The sequence below is a fragment of the Bombina bombina genome, chromosome 5, assembly GCF_027579735.1.
Source record: "Bombina bombina isolate aBomBom1 chromosome 5, aBomBom1.pri, whole genome shotgun sequence".
NCBI lineage: Eukaryota > Metazoa > Chordata > Amphibia > Anura > Bombinatoridae > Bombina > Bombina bombina.
Window position 1 is genome coordinate 542,783,829 of NC_069503.1, and position 22,791 is coordinate 542,806,619.

A 22,791-nucleotide genomic window follows, 5' to 3' on the forward strand; every position below is an offset into this window, starting at 1 on the left:
TTGCTCATCACTGCATTAGAATTTGCCAAAGCTATTTTTTTTTGTCTAAAAGGAGGATGAAGAATAAAAAAACATACCTTTAAAAGCAGCTGATATTTCATAATTCGTTGCACTGGTTTAATTAATAAATCTGTGAGTTGAAGTCTATGACCCAGACGCTGCTTCAAGTCCTACAAAGTTTTAAAATATTTGCATTTGAGATAGGTTAACATAACTTTACAAAAAGCAATATTCCCTATTTTGGCAGTGTACTGCACACTCTTCAATATTTTTATTTCCAGAAGTCTAAGTTCTTGTCTTAAAGGGACATTAAACCCTTTGAGCTATATATATATATATATATATATATATATATACACACACACACAGGTGAAACTCGAAAAATTAGAATATTGTGCAAAAGTTCATTTATTTCACTAATGCAACTTAAAAGGTGAAACTAATATATGAGATAGACTCATTACATGCAAAGCAAGATGGTTCAAGCCGTGATTTGTCATAATTGTGATGATTATGGCTTACAGCTCATGAAAACCCCAAATCCACAATCAGAATCAAAGGGTTCCTAAGCCTTTAAATGGTCTCTCAGTCTGGTTCAGTAGAAATCACAATCATGGGAAAGACTGCTGACCTGACAGTTGTGCAGAAAACCCTCATTGACACCCTCCATAAGGAGGGAAAGCCTCAAAAGGTAATTGCAAAAGAAGTTGGATGTTCCCAAAGTGCTGTATCAAAGCACATTAATAGAAAGTTATGTGGAAGGGAAAAGTGTGGAAGAAAAAGGTGCACAAGCAGCGGGGATGACCGCAGCCTGGAGAGGATTGTCAGGAAAAGGCCATTCAAAAGTGTTGGGGAATTTCACAAGAGCCACCACACACAGACAGATCCTGGACATGGGCTTCAAATGTCATATTCCTCTTGTCAAGCCACTCCTGAACAACAAAGAACGTCAGAAGCATCTTACCTGGGCTAAAGAAAAACAGACCTGGTCTGTTGCTCAGTGGTCCAAAGTCCTCTTTTCTGATGAGAGCAAATTTTGCATCTCATTTGGAAACCAAGGACCCAGAGTATGAAGGAAGAATGGAGAGAAACACACTGCAAGATGCTTGAAGTCCATGGCAGTGTGTGCCTCTCCATTCTTCCTCCATACTCTGGGTCCTTGGTTTGCAAATGAGATGCAAAATTTGCTCTCATCAGAAAAGAGGACTTTGTGAAGTTTCCACAGTGTGTGTTGATTTGGGGAGCCATGTCATCTGCTGGTGTTGGTCCACTGTGCTTCATTAAGTTCAGGGTCAACGCAGCCGTCTACCAGGAGATTTTGGAGCACTTCATGCTTCCTTCCGCAGATGAGCTCTATGCTGACTTCATTTTCCAACAGGACTTGGCACCTGCCCACAGTGCCAAAAGCACCAAAACCTGGTTCAATGACCGTGTGCTTGATTGGCCAGCAAGCTCACCTGACCTGAACCCCATAGAGAATCTATGAGGCATTGCCAAGAGAAAGATGAGAGACATGAGACCGAACAATGCAGAAGAGCTGAAGGCCGCTATTGAAGCATCCTGGTCTTCCATAACACCTCAGCAGTGCCACAGGCTGATAGCTTCCATGCCACGCCGCATTGAGGCAGTAATTGCTGCAAAAGGCGCCCAAACCAAGTACTGAGTACATACAGTATGCATGCTTATACTTTTCAGAGGTCCGATATTGTTCTACAGGTATGTACAATCCTTGTTTTATTGATTGCATGTAATATTCTAATTTTCTGAGATTGTGGATTTGGGGTTTTCATGAGCTGTAAGCCATAATCATCACAATTATGACAAATCACGGCTTGAACTATCTTGCTTTGCATGTAATGAGTCTATCTCATATATTAGTTTCACCTTTTAAGTTGCATTTGTGAAATAAATGAACTTTTGCACGATATTCTAATTTTTCGAGTTTCACCTGTATATATGTATGTATATATATATATATATATATATATATATATATTATATTTATTTGTACCCTTTATATTTATTTATTTGTACCCTTTCCCTGTAATTCCATTCTGAAATTGAGAGCTTTTCAGTTAATGTTAGAAATGGAAGTGGAGAACACTGTTATATTCCACACAGCCATTGGCTGCACACTCTAGTGACCTATTTATAACTGTCCCTAATTAGCCACAGCAGAGAAGGTAACCTAAGCTACAACATGGCAGCTCCCATTGTTTTATTGATACTAAAACTTTCCATTTATTTTGTCAATATTTAAACAGCTAAAGAAACTTTAAAAAGTAAATCTACATGCTATTATCAGACTAATCTTTTCTTTGAATGCCTCATTCTATCTAGCATTTGTTTAGTGTGAAATGTCCCTTTAAGGACTGAGCTTTGGTCTTTGGTGCAATTCATAAGAGGCATAAAACATATAAAAAGTTTATTGGTTATGATGTGAAAACAATTATAGGTAACTGTAGGATTACTGTCAAGGTTTATTAGAATTATTGAATTGCCTCTGTTCAACTACATCTAAAGTATACAAATGCTAAAGTAGAATAAGAAACTTCTCTTGAAACTTTACATTATATAGCCTCGCGGGTAGGGATGGGCGAATGTTTCTAAAAATTCAAAATTTAAAATGAATTTTGATACGTTCGTTCGAATCGAATTTCGAATGTTTATATAACATTCTAACATTCTATTTTCGAATTTTCGTTTTCGAATTTTTCAATAAAATTCGAAAATATTCGTTCGAATAATAGAATGTTTAGCTATGTATTCATTCAATTTCGAAATGTAATATTCGAATTAGAATGTGACATTCAAATTCGAATGTGACATTCAAATTTGAAATAGTATTTCTAGTCTACAACTGTGTTTAATAAATGTAATATTCGAATGCTACATTCGAATTCGAATGTCACATTCGAATTTGAAATAGTATTTCTAGTATAATACTGTGTTTTAAATGTGATATTCCATTCGAATGTGATATTCCATTCGAATGTGACATTCAAATTTGAAATAGTATTTCTAGTCTACAACTGTGTTTAATAAATGTAATATTCGAATGCTACATTCGAATTCGAATGTCACATTCGAATTTGAAATAGTATTTCTAGTATAATACTGTGTTTTAAATGTGATATTCCATTTGAATGTGATATTCGATTCGAATGTGACATTCGAATTCGAAATATTATTTCTAGTCTAATACTGTGTTTTATAAAAGTAATATTCGAATGTGATATTTAAATGTAACATTCGAATTCCAATGTGACATTCGAATTCCAATGTGACATTCGAAAACTGTAAATAACATTTGAAAATCGAATTTTTAAGAATATTTGTTCTTATCAACATTCTATTATGTAAATCGAATTTCTACAATAACATTCGTTCTAACATTCAAATTCGAATATAAACACATTCGCCCATCCCTACTCACGGGCTAAACACAACACCCCTTTAAACCAGTGATTGAGTTGCTTGAGCATGCTGACAGAGAATGAGCTTGTCTTTAACCCCTTAACGACCGGACCATTTTTCAATTTTCTTACCCTTAATGACAATGGCTATTTTTACATTTCTGCGGTGTTTGTGTTTAGCTGTAATTTCCCTCTTACTCATTTACTGTACCCACACATATTATATACCGTTTTTCTCGCCATTAAATGGACTTTCTAAGGATACCATTATTTTCATCATATCTTATAATTTCCTATAAAAAAAATATAAAATATGAGGAAAAAATTGAAAAAAACACACTTTTTCTAACTTTGACCCCCAAAATCTGTTACACATCTACAATCACCAAAAAACACCTATGCTAAATAGTTTCTAAATTTTGTCCTGAGTTTAGAAATACCCAATGTTTACATGTTCTTTACTTTTTTTGCAAGTTATAGGGCCATAAATACAAGTAGCACTTTGCTATTTCCAAACAACTTTTTTTCAAAATTAGCGCTAGTTACATTGGAACCCTGATATCTGTCAGGAATACCTGAATATCCCTTGACATGTATATATTTTTTTTTAGAAGACAACCCAAAGTATTGATCTAGGCCCATTTTGGTATATTTCATGCCACCATTTCACCGCCAAATGTCATCAAATAAAAAAAAAAGTTCACTTTTTCACAAATTTTGTCACAAACTTTAGGTTTCCCACTGAAATTATTTACAAACAGCTTCTGCAATTAAGGCACAAATGGTTGTAAATGCTTCTTTGGGATCCCCTTTGTTCAGAAATGGAAGACTTATATGGCTTTGGCATTGCTTTTTGGTAATTAGAAGGCCACTAAATGCTGCTGCGCACCACACGTAAATTATGCCCAGCAGTGAAGGGGTTAATTAGGTAGGTTGTAGGGAGCTTGCAGGGTTAATTTTAGCTTTAGGGTAGAGATCAGCCTCCCACCTGACACATCCCACCCCCTGATCCCTCCCAAACAGTTCTCTTCCCTCCCCCACCCCACAATTGTCCCCGCCATCTTAAGTACTGGCAGAAAGTCTGCCAGTACTAAATAAAAGTAGTTTTTCTTTTTTTTAATAAAAAAAAATAAAATGTTTTAGCTGTGATGGACCCCTGCCTTAGCCCCAACCTCCATGATCCCCCCCCTAGCTCTCTAACCCTCTCCTCTACCTAATTGCCGCCATCTTGGGTACTGGCAGCTGTCTGCCAGTACCCAATTTGCCCCAAAAACAAGTGTTTTTTTTTGCAATTTTTTGCAATTTTTAATGTTTTCTGTAGTGTAGCAGCCCCCCACAATACCCCAACCCCCCCCCCCCTCCCAGATCCTTATATATTTATTTTTTTTTAATTCTTTTTTCCCCCCTCTTCCCTTCTCATTGGTGTCAGTGGCCAGCTAATCGCGCGCACGCGCGCCCCCGCACGCTCCCCCCGATGGGCCGCCCACCCGCCTCCCTGATATGCTCCCACCCACCAACGAACCGGCACCATCGCTACCGGTGCAGAGAGGGCCACAGAGTGGCTCTCTCTGCATCGGAGTCTTCTGAAAAGGTATTGCAGGATGCCTCCATATGGAGGCATCACTGCAATACCCTGAGAGCTGCTGGAAGCGATTGCGATCGCTTCCAGCACTCTCTTAGACAACTGACGTACCAGGTACGTCTATTGTCATTAACTGGTTGTTAATGCATGACGTACCTGGTACGTCAGTTGTCATTAAGGGGTTAATAAGTGATACAATTGATGAAAGAATATTTAAACTGGTAAAAAAAATGAACACTAAATAGTATTACTTTTTAGTTGTTATAGATTCAATTTCAAATTTGACAAGTAACATAAGAAAAAAAGATTATTGGTTGAAACAAGTAAAAAAAAAATCATCAATGTATTAATTATAACTGCTTACCTCAAAATAAGTATCTATGTATTCAGAAACAATGTGTTCAGACTTTGGTTTATTTTGGCAGTAAACTATGTACATGTGCAACCTTCTCTCCTAAAAATAAAAATAAATGATTAAAGGAACAGTGTATGTAAAAACCTTGTAAAAAAACAAAACATTCTATTAGTCGCATATATTATAAAATCAACTCAAGAGAAAATTACTTATTTTAGAAAGATAAGGACAACATATTTTGGCTCCTGACTGTTTTAATAACATAAATATTATCTTAGCATAAGTTTTTGCTAAAGCCAATTAAATGCATCTGTGTAATTAGCAACTTAGTTCTATATATTAGGAAACAAGTTACACAACAATTATAGGAACAAGTCCACTGTTTTCCATCAATAAATTAATATATAATTATGCAAGATACTGTGGAGTTGGAAGATAATAAATGACCAGATAATTTTACCATGGTGTCATATTATAGTTTTCTTAATTTTTTTTTTTTTTTTTACTTGGATAAATCGTATTTTTTTCTATATATAAAAAAAAATTATCAGGCTCAGTCATTTAAGTATTACATAGTTGTTCAAAACCAGTAGAATTCATCATGAAAAAAAAGTTGTCTTTTGTAGAATTAAAAAAATATTCATCTCATGAGTTTGTATCGGTTTTGCAATAAATGTCAAGGGCTTGTTTCTGTTTTCAAAGATAAGTCATATCTTCTGTACTATTTATATTATACCCATATAATTACATAAAATATTGGTTTTAATAAGTGGATGTTTGTTTTAAGTTTGTACATTGCAGCACCAAGCGTACTGTATTTTTAGTATACTACAATAATTAGGCTTGCCTGGTATGCGGTTACAATAAAACCCATCACAAGCTAGTTTAACCAGTTATATGTAACTTACATGTTTTACAAACAATGTTGCTAGTCTTTCTGGTTCGTCCAGGCACCTCTCCAGTTCTCCCAAAAAAAATCTACAAAGAAGATTGTATTACTAGTAATTTTTGATAAAGTTGCAGCATCTTCCAGCCAGATATAAATCAGGGGTTAGTTGGGATAAGTTAAAGGGACACTAAACCCAATTTTTTTTCTTTTGGGATTCAGATAAAGCATGCAATTTTAAGCAACTTTCTAATTTACTCCTATTATCAATTTTTCTTCATTCTCTTGGTATCTTTATTTGAAATGCAAGAATGTAAGTTTAGATGCCGGCCCATTTTTGGTGAACAACCTGGGTTGTTCTTGCTGATTGGTGGATACATTCACCACCAATAAATAAGTGCTGGCCAGTGTACTGAAGCAAAAATTGTCTGGCTCCTTAGCTTAGATGCCTTCTTTTTCAAATAAAGATAGCAAGAGAACAAAGAAGAATTGATAATAGGTGTAAATTACAAAGTTTCTTAAAATTGCGTGCTCTATATGAATCAGGAAAGAAAAAAATGTGGGTTCAGTGTCCCTTTAAAAACATAATTTATGTAAGAACTTACCTGATAAATTCATTTCTTTCATATTAGCAAGAGTCCATGAGCTAGTGACGTATGGGATATACATTCCTATCAGGAGGGGCAAAGTTTCCCAAACCTCAAAATGCCTATAAATACACCCCTCACCACACCCACAAATCAGTTTAACGCATAGCCAAGAAGTGGGGTGATAAGACAAAAGTGCGAAAGCATAAAAAATAAGGAATTGGAATAATTGTGCTTTATACAAAAAAAATCATAACCACCACAAAAAGGGTGGGCCTCATGGACTCTTGCTAATATGAAAGAAATGAATTTATCAGGTAAGTTCTTACATAAATTATGTTTTCTTTCATGTAATTAGCAAGAGTCCATGAGCTAGTGACGTATGGGATAATGAATACCCAAGATGTGGATCTTCCACGCAAGAGTCACTAGAGAGGGAGGGATAAAATAAAGACAACCAATTCCGCTGAAAATAATCCACACCCGAAATAAAGTTTAAATCTTATAATGAAAAAAACTGAAATTATAAGCAGAAGAATCAAACTGAAACAGCTGCCTGAAGTACTTTTCTACCAAAAACTGCTTCAGAAGAAGAAAACACATCAAAATGGTAGAATTTAGTAAAAGTATGCAAAGAAGACCAAGTTGCTGCTTTGCAAATCTGATCAACCGAAGCTTCATTCCTAAACGCCCAGGAAGTAGAAACTGACCTAGTAGAATGAGCTGTAATCCTTTGAGGCGGAGTTTTACCCGACTCGACATAAGCATGATGAATTAAAGATTTCAACCAAGACGTCAAAGAAATGGCAGAGGCCTTCTGACTTTTCCTAGAACCGGAAAAGATAACAAATAGACTAGAAGTCTTTCGGAAATTCTTAGTAGCTTCAACATAATATTTCAAAGCTCTAACTACATCCAAAGAATGCAATGATCTCTCCTTTGAATTCTTAGGATTAGGAAACAATGAAGGAACCACAATTTCTCTACTAATGTTGTTAGAATTCACAACCTTAGGTAAAAATTTAAAAGAAGTTCGCAACACCGCCTTATCCTGATGAAAAATCAGAAAAGGAGACTCACAAGAAAGAGCAGATAATTCAGAAACTCTTCTAGCCGAAGAGATGGCCAAAAGAAACAAAACTTTCCAAGAAAGTAATTTAATGTCCAGTGAATGCATAGGTTCAAACGGAGGAGCTTGAAGAGCCCCCAGAACCAAATTCAAACTCCAAGGAGGAGAAATTGACTTAATAACAGGTTTTATACGAACCAAAGCTTGTACAAAACAATGAATATCAGGAAGATTAGCAATCTTTCTGTGAAAAAGAACAGAAAGAGCAGAGATTTGTCCTTTCAAGGAACTTGCAGACAAACCTTTATCCAAACCATCCTGAAGAAACTGTAAAATTCTCGGAATTCTAAAAGAATGCGAGGAAAAATGATGAGAAAGACACCAAGAAATGTAAATCTTCCAGACTCGATAATATATCTTCCTAGATACAGATTTACGAGCCTGTAACGTAGTATTAATCACAGAGTCAGAGAAACCTCTCTGACTGAGAATAAAGTGTTCAATCTCCATACCTTCAAATTTAAGGATTTGAGATCCTGATGGAAAAAAGGAGCTTGCGACAGAAGGTCTGGTCTTAACGGAAGAGTCCACAGTTGGCAAGTGGCCATCCGGACAAGATCCGCATACCAAAACCTGTGAGGCCATGCTGGAGCCACCAGCAGAACAAACAAGCATTCCTTCAGAATCTTGGAAATTACTCTTGGAAGAAGAACTAGAGGCGGAAAGATATAGGCAGGATGATACTTCCAAGGAAGTGACAATGCATCCACTGCTTCCGCCTGAGGATCCCTGGATCTGGACAGATACCTGGGAAGCTTCTTGTTTAGATGAGAAGCCATCAGATCTATTTCTGGAAGTCCCCACATTTGAACAATCTGAAGAAATACCTCTGGGTGAAGAGACCATTCTCCCGGATGTAACGTTTGGCGACTGAGATAATCCGCTTCCCAATTGTCTATACCTGGGATATGAACCGCAGAAATTAGACAGGAGCTGGATTCCGCCCATACCAGTATTCGAGATACTTCTTTCATAGCCAGAGGACTGTGAGTCCCTCCTTGATGATTGATATATGCCACAGTTGTGACATTGTCCGTCTGAAAACAAATGAACGACTCTCTCTTTAGAAGAGGGCACGACTGAAGAGCTCTGAAAATTGCACGGAGTTCCAAAATATTGATTGGTAATCTCACCTCCTGAGATTCCCAAACCCCTTGTGCTGTCAGAGACCCCCAAACAGCTCCCCAACCTGTCAGACTTGCATCTGTTGAAATCACAGTCCAGGTTGGAAGAACAAAAGAAGCCCCATGAACTAAACGATGGTGATCTGTCCACCACGTCAGAGAGTGTCGTACAATCGGTTTTAAAGATATCAATTGCGATATCTTTGTATAATCCCTGCACCACTGGTTCAGCATACAAAGCTGAAGAGGTCGCATGTGAAAACGAGCAAAGGGGATCGCGTCCGATGCAGCAGTCATAAGACCTAGAATTTCCATGCATAAGGCTACCGAAGGGAATGATTGAGACTGAAGGTTTCGACAAGCTGAAACCAATTTTAGACGTCTCTTGTCTGTCAGAGACAGAGTCATGGACACTGAATCTATCTGGAAACCTAAAAAGGTTACCCTTGTCTGAGGAATCAATGAACTTTTCGGTAAATTGATCCTCCAACCATGATCTTGAAGAAACAATACAAGTCGATTCGTATGAGATTCTGCTAAATGTGAAGACTGAGCAAGTACCAAGATATCGTCCAAATAAGGAAATACCACAATACCCTGTTCTCTGATTACAGACAGAAGGGCACCGAGAACCTTTGTAAAAATCCTTGGAGCTGTTGCTAGGCCAAACGGCAGAGCCACAAACTGGTAATGCTTGTCTAGGAAAGAGAATCTCAGAAACTGATAGTAATCTGGATTAATCGGAATATGCAGATATGCATCCTGTAAATCTATTGTGGACATAAAATGCCCTTGCTGAACAAAAGGCAGAATAGTTCTTATAGTTACCATTTTGAATGTTGGTATCCTTACATAATGATTCAATATTTTTAAATCCAGAACTGGTCTGAAGGAATTCTACTTCTTTGGTACAATGAAGAGATTTGAGTAAAACCCCAGCCCCTGTTCCAGAACTGGAACTGGCATAATTACTCCAGCCAACTCTAGATCTGAAACACATTTCAGAAATGCTTGAGCCTTCACTGGATTTACTGGGACACGGGAAAGAAAAAATCTTCTTGCAGGAGGCCTTATCTTGAAGCCTATTCTGTACCCTTCTGAAACAATGTTCTGAATCCAAAGATTGTGAATTGAATTGATCCAAATTTCTTTGAAAAATCGTAATCTGCCCCCTACCAGCTGGGCTGGAATGAGGGCCGCACCTTCATGTGGACTTGGGAGCTGGCTTTGGCTTCCTAAAAGGCTTGGATTTATTCCAGACTGGAGATGGTTTCCAAACTGATACCGCTCCTGTAGGGGAAGGATCAGGCTTTTGTTCCTTATTGTGACGAAAGGAACGAAAACGATTATTAGACCTAAATTTACTTTTAGATTTTTTATCCTGTGGTAAAAAAGTTCCTTTCCCTCCAGTAACAGTTGAAATAATAGAATCCAACTGTGAACCAAATAATTTATTACCCTGGAAAGAAAGGGAAAGCAAAGTTGACTTAGAAGACATATCAGCATTCCAAGTTTTAAGCCATAAAGCTCTTCTAGCTAAAATAGCTAGAGACATATACCTGACATCAACCCTAATGATATCAAAGATGGCATCACAAATAAAATTATTAGCATGTTGAAGAAGATTAACAATGCTATGAGAATTATGATCTGTTACTTGTTGCGCTAAAGCTTCTAACCAAAAAGTTGAAGCTGCAGCAACATCCACTAAAGATATAGCAGGTCTAAGAAGATTACCTGAACATAAGTAAGCTTTTCTTAGAAAGGATTCAATTTTCCTATCTAAAGGATCTTTAAAGGAAGTACTATCTGCCGTAGGAATAGTAGTACGCTTAGCAAGAGTAGAGATAGCCCCATCAACCTTAGGGATTTTGTCCCAAAACTCTAATCTGTCAGATGGCACAGGATACAATTGCTTAAAACGTTTAGAAGGAGTAAATGAATTACCCAAATTATTCCATTCCCTGGAGATTACTTCAGAAATAGCATCAGGGACAGGAAAAACTTCTGGAATAACTACAGGAGATTTAAAAACCTTATTTAAACGTTTAGATTTAGTATCAAGAGGACCAGAATCCTCTATTTCTAATGCAATTAAGACTTCTTTAAGTAAAGAACAAATAAATTCAATTTTGAACAAATATGAAGATTTATCAGCATCAACCTCTGAAACAGAATCCTCTGAACCAGAGGAATCATTATCAGAATCAGAATGATGATATTCATTTAAAAATTCATCTGAAAAATGAGAAGTTTTAAAAGACCTTTTACGTTTACTAGAAGGAGGAATTACAGACATAGCCTTCTTAATGGATTTAGAAACAAAATCTCTTATGTTATCAGGAACACTCTGAGTATTAGATGTTGAAGGAACAACAACAGGTAATGTAACATTACTAAAGGAAATATTATCTGCATTAACAAGTTTGTAATGACATTCATTACAAACAACAGCTGGAGGAACAGATACCACAAGTTTACAGCAAATACACTTAACTTTGGTAGATCCAGCACCAGGCAGCGATTTTCCAGAAGTATCTTCTGATTCAGGGTCAATCTGGGACATCTTGCAATATGTAATAGAAAAAACAACATATAAAGCAAAATTGATCAAATTCCTTAAATGACAGTTTCAGGAATGGGAAAAAATGCCAGTGAACAAGCTTCTAGCAACCAGAAGCAATAAACAATGAGACTTAAATAATGTAGAGACAATAATGACGCCCATATTTTTTATGCTTTTGGCGCCAAAAATGACGCCACATCCGGTAACGCCGACACTTTTGGCGCAAAAAACGTCAAAAATGACGCAACTTCCAGTGACAAGTATGACGCCGGAAATAACAAAGAAAAAATTTTTGCGCCAAAAAAGTCCGCGCCAAGAATGACGCAATAAAATGAAGCATTTTCAGCCCCCGCGAGCCTAACAGCCCACAGGGAAAAAAAGTCAAATTTTAAGGTAAGAAAAAATTGATTATTCAAATGCATTATCCCAAATAATGAAACTGACTGTCTGAAATAAGGAATATTGAACATCCTGAATCAAGGCAAATAAATGTTTAAACACAAATATTTAGAACTTTATATAAAAGTGCCCAACCATAGCTTAGAGTGTCACAAAAATAAGACTTACTTACCCCAGGACACTCATCTACATGTAGTAGAAAGCCAAACCAGTACTGAAACGAGAATCAGTAGAGGTAATGGTATATATAAGAGTATATCGTCGATCTGAAAAGGGAGGTAAGAGATGAATCTCTACGACCGATAACAGAAAACCTATGAAATAGACCCCGTAGAAGGAGATCATTGAATTCAAATAGGCAATACTCTCTTCACATCCCTCTGACATTCACTGCACGCTGAGAGGAAAACCGGGCTCCAACCTGCTGCGGAGCGCATATCAACGTAGAATCTAGCACAAACTTACTTCACCACCTCCACAGGAGGCAAAGTTTGTAAAAACTGATTTGTGGGTGTGGTGAGGGGTGTATTTATAGGCATTTTGAGGTTTGGGAAACTTTGCCCCTCCTGGTAGGAATGTATATCCAATACGTCACTAGCTCATGGACTCTTGCTAATTACATGAAAGAAATAGATGTTACAAACGCGCTAAATATTCTAGCACAGTTTTGACTTGCACCCGAGCACATCCTATAACTTTCAACTTGTAATATTAGTGCTATTTAGCAAAGTCATAATCTCCATTGAAAGTATAGGTTGCGCTAGAGCGATGTCGGGCGCACTAACCCTTCTCTGGTAAATCAGATTTGCCATGGACTTGTGATATCAAGTAGCTTGCTAATGTAAGCATGGTCCAGAGATATTGCTTATCACTTCCCATGCTATTGTTAGGGCGCTACTTGTAATCTGTCCCATATTTGGGTCAGTAGTGCAAAAATGACATAATGACATAATAAATTAGAGCCTTTGATTTTTATGCATTAGTATGTCCCTTTAAATTATCTGAACTGATGATAGAGCATTTATCTTACAAGCATTTAACATTTTTCTGTAAAAAGAATTCTCTTTTTTTTTTAAATTGCATGCCCTATCTGAATCATGCAACAATTTTTTTTAGGTTCAGTGTCCCTTTAATTAATTACTGTGTAATAATGTAGAAGACGTAAGAAGAAGTATGCTCTTGCAATAATTTGCAATAATTTTGCATACAAATCAAGTGAGAAAACATTCACATCACTACCGCTTGTGTTATTAGGCATAACCAATGTTGACTTGTTAATCTAGTAAGCAAGGCTAATCACGGTCATGATGTTAGCATAATGTTCATCATTTTGCAGTATGTTATCACCTCTGCCGGAGTTTCTGTTTTAATGCACATAAACATTTTATATTACAATCTAAAAGTGTCCCCCCCTAAGCACAGACTTGTGTGTTCGCTGAATAATAATAGTAGAAAATTCTGAACACATCATAAAAATTGAACACAAAATAAAGTGCCGTTTTTAAGTGACAGTCTGTACTAAGAAGCATAGTTACAACAATATATTACATTTACAATTCCTTCCTTGACCAACATTAAGTAATTTCCAAAATGATGATGATCTTAAAAAAACAAGAACAACAAATCTCACGGGTAATATGAATGTGGTAGTAGAGAGTACATAGTAGACCATGTACAGCATTGCATGCCATTTTTTTTTATTATTTTGTATGTCATCTTTGATAAGCATATATTCATGATTACTGTCCCTTTAAATGGACATTAAACTGCTGTGCACAGCTATAAAAGAATAGTAACTACTCACTGTGTTGTTGCATTTGATTAACTTCTGTCATCAATTTTGCTTCATTCTCTTGGTATCTTTTATTAAAGTACCAGCAATGCACTACTCGGAGATAGCTGAACACATTTGTAAGCCAGTTAATATGGGCATAGAAGATCAGCCACCAATCAGCAGCTATATCCAAGCTTCTGAACCTATCTATATATGCTTTTCAACAAAGTATACCAAGAGAATAAAGAAAATTAGATAAAATGTAAATTGGAAAGTTGTTTGCTCTATCATAATTTTTTGGGGTTTCATGTCTTTTTTATTCTGCCATGTGCATCCAAATGAAGACAAGTTGTATCAATGAACTAATCATTTAAGAAGATAATTGAGGGGTAACAAGCTAGAAATGTTAAGGTTTATACGTACTCTCTGTGCCAGTCATAAATTTGATGAATATTTCCAAAAACAATCTTATCCTTTCCTTTCATGTCATCAGGAACGCCGTCCTCTTTCATAAGAGCCATGTATCCCTGTAAAACCAAGCACATCACACCCAATATTTAGATTTTACTTTTAAATATAATGTTTAATATTTAAAATAAATATACAGGGTCATGGCAATCAACAATACATTGTTCTTAAACAAAGAGCAGTTTAGTTTCTATTGAAATGCTTACATACAATATTTATTTTTCATAGAGTAACACTGAGATATAACCCACTCTTGTTCCTTCAGCCTTCATTTGTTGCCCTCACAAAAGAATAGGGGTGGATCAGCCAATTAACTTATACATATGGAGCTGCTGCATTTGCTGATTGGGTAATATGCATATTTTAAAAAGCTGCTTTAATGTTCCAGTATGTTACAAATAGTTTATACAAAGTCAACAACTCAGTTCTGTACCATCAGAGGTCATAGAATACCAGTTCTGGCACCAGTGCCATTCCCCATCACAGTTTTATATGGTAAGATTGGATTAATTACTCTTGGCTGCTGATATATCTCCTTAAATGCCCATGTCTTTTGATTTATGTAGGGGTGACAACTATAGTTAGATGAGAAAACACTTAAAACAAATATTAGGTGTAGAGATACAGTTTCAGGGCATTTATAAAAGCTGGACACAACATTAGCCAATTACGTTGGCAGATTATTGAAAGTGTAGAAAAACCAAGGAGAGGGGGTGATAGGGAGCTTATATTACAGCAAAAAGCAAGAAACATTAGAACCCAAAGGGTTAACTAGTGAGTTAGATATGACATTAGTATAAGGGTTAGGTTTTCACTCAGTAATGATATATAGTTTGAATACTAAAGTGCGTTGGGTATTGATTATAATCTGCTTCAATGAGTATATATTGGGCTACATTTACTAATAGTCCCCGTCTGCCCATATTTCCGTCCCTGTCTGCCCAGCAACATGACTAGTAGGCAGCAGTATGCTGCCTGCATTTATCATTGCACAAGCCGCGCAAGCAGGGGCTGTCAATCACCCCGGTCAGAGAAGTCCAGGGAATTGACAAACGCCAGTTTAGAGTTGGCATAGCAGGTTAAAAAGTAGAGATCTGATGACGATGCTCCAAAGATGCATTCACAGCTTCTTAAATGGACCTCATAGTGTTGTTAGATTTGTGTAAAATTAATTAAAGCCACTAGGTGGCACATTAGGAGTTTTTAATGTGGTGTGTTCACAATAAGTTTACGAGAGACTTCACACACAAGTAATGATTAAGCATGGTAAAGGACATAAGCCTAAAACGTTGCTCGACATGTTCTGTACCTGTATGTTTCTAATATATTTTAATACATTTTCAAAAGTTTATATGAAGAAAAGTGGTGCGGTGGATTATTTGCTTGGCTGCTGAAGGAGTATCAAAACATTTATAACAACTGACAAGTTTGAGAACATTAGATTGAGGTTTCCCGAGCATAAATAGCATTTTCAAATATAAAAATAAACCAAAAAGGAGTGATTTTACATTTAATACTCTGCAGGTGGTCAGTCACTTCACACTGAGCACACATTAAGAGGCAACCAATTTTACAGAGTATAGTGTCCCTTTAAAGGGACGGGAAACGCCAAAAATTTATTTCATAATTTAGATAGAACTAACAATTTTAAACAACTTTCCAATTTACTTTTATTATCAGATTTGCTTCATTATCTTATTATCCTTTGCTGAAGGAACAGCATTGCACTACTGGCAGCTAGCTAAACACATCTAGTTCGCCAATTACAAGAGACAAATGTGTGCAGGCACCAATCAGCAGCTAGCTCCCACTAGTGCACGATATGTGCGTATTCTTTTTCAACAAGGGATATGAAGAGAACGAAGCACATTTAAAAATAGAAGTGAATTTAAAAATTTCTTAAAATTACATGCTCGCTCTGAATCATGTAAGTTTAATTTTGACTTTCCTATCCCTTTAAGTAATAATAGACCAGACACAATAAACTGTGGGGGGGGGGGGGGAGACATAGAACAGATTTTATACAAATGACTGGTTGCATTTCCTTCTTTTTTTTTTTTCTTTCTAATTTTTTTATCACCAACAGGATGTTCAGTATACAAAATCTCTGCCATACACGGCCGTATACATTTTATACAAAAAGAAGAAAACATTTTCATACATGTTTAGGCCAATGCACAATAAGATTATAACATCATCTTGTCAGTGTTTTTACATTTCACAAAAAAATAAAAACACAGAAGAGAGAGAGAAAAAACAAAAACAATAATTGTAAGTAAATGACATTTTAGAGAGAAAATAAAACTATGCATATTCCATAGTATAAACCAATATACATTTAAACTTGCTTATCAGGTTCTTATGCTGTGACCAATTATAGAGATAGACTTACTAGGGAAAAGAAAAGAAGGGTAGAAAAAAAACCACTCCCCAACCCCCCCAACTCCACTCCGTCCCTAGTGCTCCTTCCTAGCATTTGTCTACATTCAACTAATACCAAGATACTGGAAATACTTCGCGTAGGATTAGGCTTTCAAAGTACTCAGTCCTATGCAATAGTTTTGTAAGCATGTATTGTGTCGATATAGGGTAGGACTGAATTATTTTCAGCCATTTATTAAAGAAACAATGTATTTGCTTATTATGTGTATTAGATGTGTTATGTTGTTTAAACATAATCCGTGTTATAATTGCCTCAGTAAACCATCTAAAAGGGGGTGGCTTTCTGTTTTTCAAAAACAGAATTTATGCTTACCTGATAAATTACTTTCTCCAAAGGTGTGTCCGGTCCACGGCGTCATCCTTACTTGTGGGATATTCTCTTCCCCAACAGGAAATGGCAAAGAGTCCCAGCAAAGCTGGTCACATGATCTCTCCTAGGCTCCGCCCACCCCAGTCATTCGACCGACGGACAGGAGGAAATATATATAGGAGAAACCATATGATACCGTGGTGACTGTAGTTAGAGAAAATAATTCATCAGACCTGATTAAAAAACCAGGGCGGGCCGTGGACCGGACACACCGTTGGAGAAAGTAATTTATCAGGTAAGCATAAATTCTGTTTTCTCCAACATTGGTGTGTCCGGTCCACGGCGTCATCCTTACTTGTGGGAACCAATACCAAAGCTTTAGGACACGGATGAAGGGAGGGAGCAAATCAGGTCATCTAAATGGAAGGCACCACGGCTTGCAAAACCTTTCTCCCAAAAATAGCCTCCGAAGAAGCAAAAGTATCAAATTTGTAAAATTTGGCAAAAGTGTGCAGTGAAGACCAAGTCGCTGCCTTACATATCTGGTCAACAGAAGCCTCGTTCTTGAAGGCCCATGTGGAAGCCACAGCCCTAGTGGAGTGAGCTGTGATTCTTTCAGGAGGCTGCCGTCCGGCAGTCTCATAAGCCAATCGGATGATGCTTTTAAGCCAAAAGGAAAGAGAGGTAGAAGTCGCTTTTTGACCTCTCCTTTTACCAGAATAAACAACAAACAAAGAAGATGTTTGTCTGAAATCTTTTGTAGCCTCTAAATAGAATTTTAGAGCACGGACTACGTCCAAATTGTGTAACAAACGCTCCTTCTTTGAAACTGGATTCGGACACAAAGAAGGTACAACTATCTCCTGGTTAATATTTTTGTTAGAAACAACTTTAGGAAGAAAACCAGGCTTAGTACGCAGAACCACCTTATCTGCATGGAACACCAGATAAGGAGGAGAACACTGCAGAGCAGATAACTCTGAAACTCTTCAAGCAGAAGAGATTGCAACCAAAAACAAAACTTTCCAAGATAGTAACTTAATATCTATGGAATGTAAGGGTTCAAACGGAACCCCTTGAAGAACTGAAAGAACTAGATTTAAACTCCAGGGAGGAGTCAAAGGCCTGTAAACAGGCTTGATCCTAACCAGAGCCTGAACAAATGCTTGAACATCTGGTATAGCTGCCAGTCGTTTGTGTAGTAAGACAGATAAAGTAGAAATCTGTCCCTTTAAAGAACTTGCAGATAATCCTTTCTCCAAACCTTCTTGTAGAAAGGATAGAATCTTAGGAATCTTTATCTTGTTCCATGGAAATCCTTTGGATTCACACCAACAGATATATTTTTTCCATATTTTATGGTAAATTTTTCTAGTTACAGGCTTTCTAGCCTGAATCAGAGTATCTATTACAGAATCTGAAAACCCACGCTTTGATAAAATCAAGCGTTCAATCTCCAAGCCGTCACCTGGAGGGAAACCAGATTCGGATGTTCGAATGGACCTTGAACAAGAAGGTCCTGTCTCAAAGGTAGCTTCCATGGTGGAGCCGATGACATATTCACCAGGTCTGCATACCAAGTCCTGCGTGGCCACGCAGGAGCTATCAAGATCACCAAAGCCCTCTCCTGATTGATCCTGGCTACCAGCCTGGGAATGAGAGGAAACAGTGGGAATACATAAGCTAGGTTGAAGGTCCAAGGTGCTACTAGTGCATCTACTAGAGTCGCCTTGGGATCCCTGGATCTGGACCCGTAGCAAGGAACCTTGAAGTTCTGACGAGACGCCATCAGATCCATGTCTGGAATGCCCCATAATTGAGTTATTTGGGCAAAGATTTCCGGATGGAGTTCCCACTCCCCCGGATGGAATGTCTGACGACTCAGAAAATCTGCTTCCCAATTTTCCACTCCTGGGATGTGGATCGCAGACAAGTGGCAGGAGTGATCCTCCGCCCATTGAATTATTTTGGTCACTTCTTCCATCGCCAGGGAACTCCTTGTTCCCCCCTGATGATTGATATATGCAACAGTCGTCATGTTGTCTGATTGAAACCTTATGAATTTGGCCTTTGCTAGTTGAGGCCAAGCTTTGAGAGCATTGAATATCGCTCTCAGTTCCAGAATGTTTATCGGGAGAAGAGATTCTTCCCGAGACCATAGACCCTGAGCTTTCAGGGGTTCCCAGACCGCGCCCCAGCCCACCAGGCTGGCGTCGGTCGTGACAATGACCCACTCTGGTCTGCAGAAGCTCATTCCCTGTGACAGATTGTCCAGGGTCAGCCACCAACGGAGTGAATCTCTGGTCTTTTGATCTACTTGAATCGTCGGAGACAAGTCTGTATAATCCCCATTCCACTGTCTGAGCATGCACAGTTGTAATGGTCTTAGATGAATTCGTGCAAAAGGAACTATGTCCATTGTTGCAACCATCAATCCTATTACTTCCATGCACTGCGCTATGGAAGGACGAGGAACAGAATGAAGTACTTGACAAGAGCTTAGAAGTTTTTATTTTCTGACCTCTGTCAGAAAAATCCTCATTTCTAAGGAATCTATTATTGTTCCCAAGAAGGGAACTCTTGTTGACGGGGACAGAGAACTTTTTTCTTTGTTCACCTTCCATCCGTGAGATCTGAGAAAGGCTAGGACGATGTCCGTATGAGCCTTTGCTTTTGACAGAGACGACGCTTGAATCAGGATGTCGTCCAAGTAAGGTACTACTGCAATGCCCCTTGGTCTTAGAACCGCTAGAAGGGACCCTAGTACCTTTGTGAAAATCCTTGGAGCAGTGGCTAATCCGAATGGAAGTGCCACAAACTGGTAATGCTTGTCCAGAAAAGCGAACCTTAGGAACTGATGATGTTCCTTGTGGATAGGAATATGTAGGTACGCATCCTTTAAATCCACGGTAGTCATAAATTGATTTTCCTGGATAGTAGGTAGGATCGTTCGAATAGTTTCCATTTTGAACGATGGTACCCTGAGAAATTTGTTTAGGATCTTGAGATCCAAAATTGGTCTGAATGTTCCCTCTTTTTTGGGAACTATGAACAGGTTGGAATAAAAACCCATCCCTTGTTCTCTTATTGGAACTGGATGAATCACTCCCATCTTTAACAGGTCTTCTACACAATGTAAGAATGCCTGTCTTTTTATTTGGTTTGAAGATAATTGAGACCTGTGGAACCTTCCCCTTGGGGGTAGTTCCTTGAATTCCAGGAGATAACCTTGAGAAACTATTTCTAGCGCCCAAGGATCCTGAACATCTCTTGCCCAAGCCTGAGCAAAGAGAGAAAGTCTGCCCCCCACCAGATCCGGTCCCGGATCGGGGGCTATCCCTTCATGCTGTTTTGGTAGCAGTGGTAGGCTTCCTGGCCTGCTTACCCTTGTTCCAGCCTTGCATTGGTTTCCAGGCTGGTTTGGGTTGTGAAGTATTACCCTCTTGCTTAGAGGATGAGGAATTAGAGGCTGGTCCATTTCTGCGAAAGGGACGAAAATTAGGCTTATTTTTAGCCTTAAAAGACCTATCCTGTGGGAGGGCGTGGCCCTTTCCCCCAGTGATGTCTGAAATAATCTCTTTCAAATCAGGTCCAAATAATGTTTTACCCTTGAAAGGAATGTTAAGCAATTTTGTCTTGGAAGACACATCCGCTGACCAAGACTTTAGCCAAAGCGCTCTGCGCGCCACGATAGCAAACCCTGAATTTTTCGCCGCTAATCTAGCTAATTGCAAAGCGGCATCTAAAATAAAAGAGTTAGCCAATTTAAGTGCTTGAACTCTGTCCATAACCTCCTCATACGAAGATTCTTTATTGAGCGACTTTTCTAGTTCCTCGAACCAGAAACACGCTGCCGTAGTGACAGGAACAATGCATGAAATTGGTTGTAGAAGGTAACCTTGCTGAACAAAAATCTTTTTAAGCAAACCCTCTAATTTTTTATCCATAGGATCTTTGAAAGCACAACTATCTTCGATAGGAATAGTAGTGCGTTTGTTTAGAGTAGAAACCGCCCCCTCGACCTTGGGGACTGTCTGCCATAAGTCCTTTCTGGGGTCGACTATAGGAAATAATTTCTTAAATATAGGGGGGGGGACAAAAGGTATGCCGGGCCTTTCCCACTCTTTATTTACTATGTCCGCCACCCGCTTGGGTATAGGAGAAGCGTCGGGGGGCACCGGAACCTCTAGAAACTTGTCCATCTTACATAACTTCTCTGGAATGACCAAATTGTCACAATCATCCAGAGTAGATAATACCTCCTTAAGCAGTGCGCGGAGATGTTCTAATTTAAATTTAAATGTCACAACATCAGGTTCAGCTTGATGAGAAATCTTTCCTGAATCTGAAATTTCTCCCTCAGACAAAACCTCCCTCATGGCCCCTTCAGATTGGTGTGAGGGTATGTCAGAACAGTTATCATCAGCGTCCTCTTGCTCTTCAGTGTTTAAAACAGAGCAATCGCGCTTTCTCTGATAAGTAGGCATTTTGGATAAAAGATTTGCTATAGAGTTATCCATTACAGCCGTTAATTGTTGCATGGTAATAAGTATTGGCGCACTAGATGTACTAGGGGCCTCCTGTGTGGGCATAACTGGTATAGACACAGTAGGGGATGATGTAGTATCATGTTTACTCCCCTCATTTGAGGAATCATCTTGGGCAATATCATTATCTGTGGCATTACTGTCCTTACTTTGTTTGGACACTATGGCACAATTATCACATAAATTTAAATGGGGAGACACATTGGCTTTCATACATATAGAACATAGCTTATTTGATGGTACAGACATGTTAAACAGGCTTAAACTTGTCAACAAAGCACAAAAAACGTTTTAAAATAAAACCGTTACTGTCACTTTAAATTTCAAACTGAAAACACTTTATTACTGAATATGTGAAAAAGTATGAAGGAATTGTTCAAAATTAACCAAAATTTCACCACAGTGTCTTAAAGCATTAAAAGTATTGCACAACAAATTTCAGAGCTTTAACCCTTAAAATAACGGAACCGGAGCCGTTTTTACATTTAACCCCTATACAGTCCCAGCTATATGCTTTGCTGAGACCCAACCAAGCCCAGAGGGGAATACGATACCAAATGATGCCTTCTATAAGCTTTTTCAGTGATTCTTAGCTCCTCACACATGCATCTGCATGCCTTGCTCTCCAAAAACAACTGCGCATTAGTGGCGCGAAAATGAGGCTCTGTCTATAACTAGAAAAGGCCCCCATCTGAAAAAGGTGTCCAACACAGTGCCTGCCGTTTTTCTAAACAATTCCCAAGATTATAATAACCATTATTAGTTAGAATCTGCATAATATGCCTAGTAAAGCAATCGTTTTAGCCCAGAAAAATGTCTACCAGTTTTTTAAGCCCTTTTTGAAGCCCTTTATTCTTTTATGTTTGACTAAGAAAATGGCTTACCGGTCCCCATGAGGGGAAATGACAGCCTTCCAGCATTACATGGTCTTGTTAGAAATATGGCTAGTCATACCTTAAGCAGAAAGGTCTGCTAACTGTTTCCCCCAACTGAAGTTACTTCATCTCAACAGTCCTGTGTGGAAACAGCAATCGATTTTAGTAACTGTCTGCTAAAATCATCTTCCTCTTACAAACAGAAATCTTCATCCTTTTTCTGTTTCAGAGTAAATAGTACATACCAGCACTATTTTAAAATAACAAACACTTGATAGAAGAATAAAAACTACATTTAAACACCAAAAAAACTCTTAACCATCTCCGTGGA

The 22,791-nt window shown here is 38.0% G+C and overlaps 1 protein-coding gene across 6 annotated transcripts in view; it reads right to left on the minus strand.

Moving 5' to 3' along the window:
* Positions 1-22,791, minus strand: part of LOC128660571 (triple functional domain protein) — a 763,036-nt gene that overhangs the window by 38,526 nt on the left and 701,719 nt on the right. For all 6 annotated transcript variants that reach the window (XM_053714497.1, XM_053714496.1, XM_053714493.1 and 3 more), the window contains exons 40-43: positions 14,242-14,345; positions 6,262-6,331; positions 5,363-5,452; positions 78-170 (exon numbers count right to left, since the gene is read on the minus strand). In XM_053714497.1, coding sequence (XP_053570472.1) covers positions 78-170; positions 5,363-5,452; positions 6,262-6,331; positions 14,242-14,345 — 357 coding nt within the window. The remainder of the gene's footprint in view (positions 1-77; positions 171-5,362; positions 5,453-6,261; positions 6,332-14,241; positions 14,346-22,791) is intronic.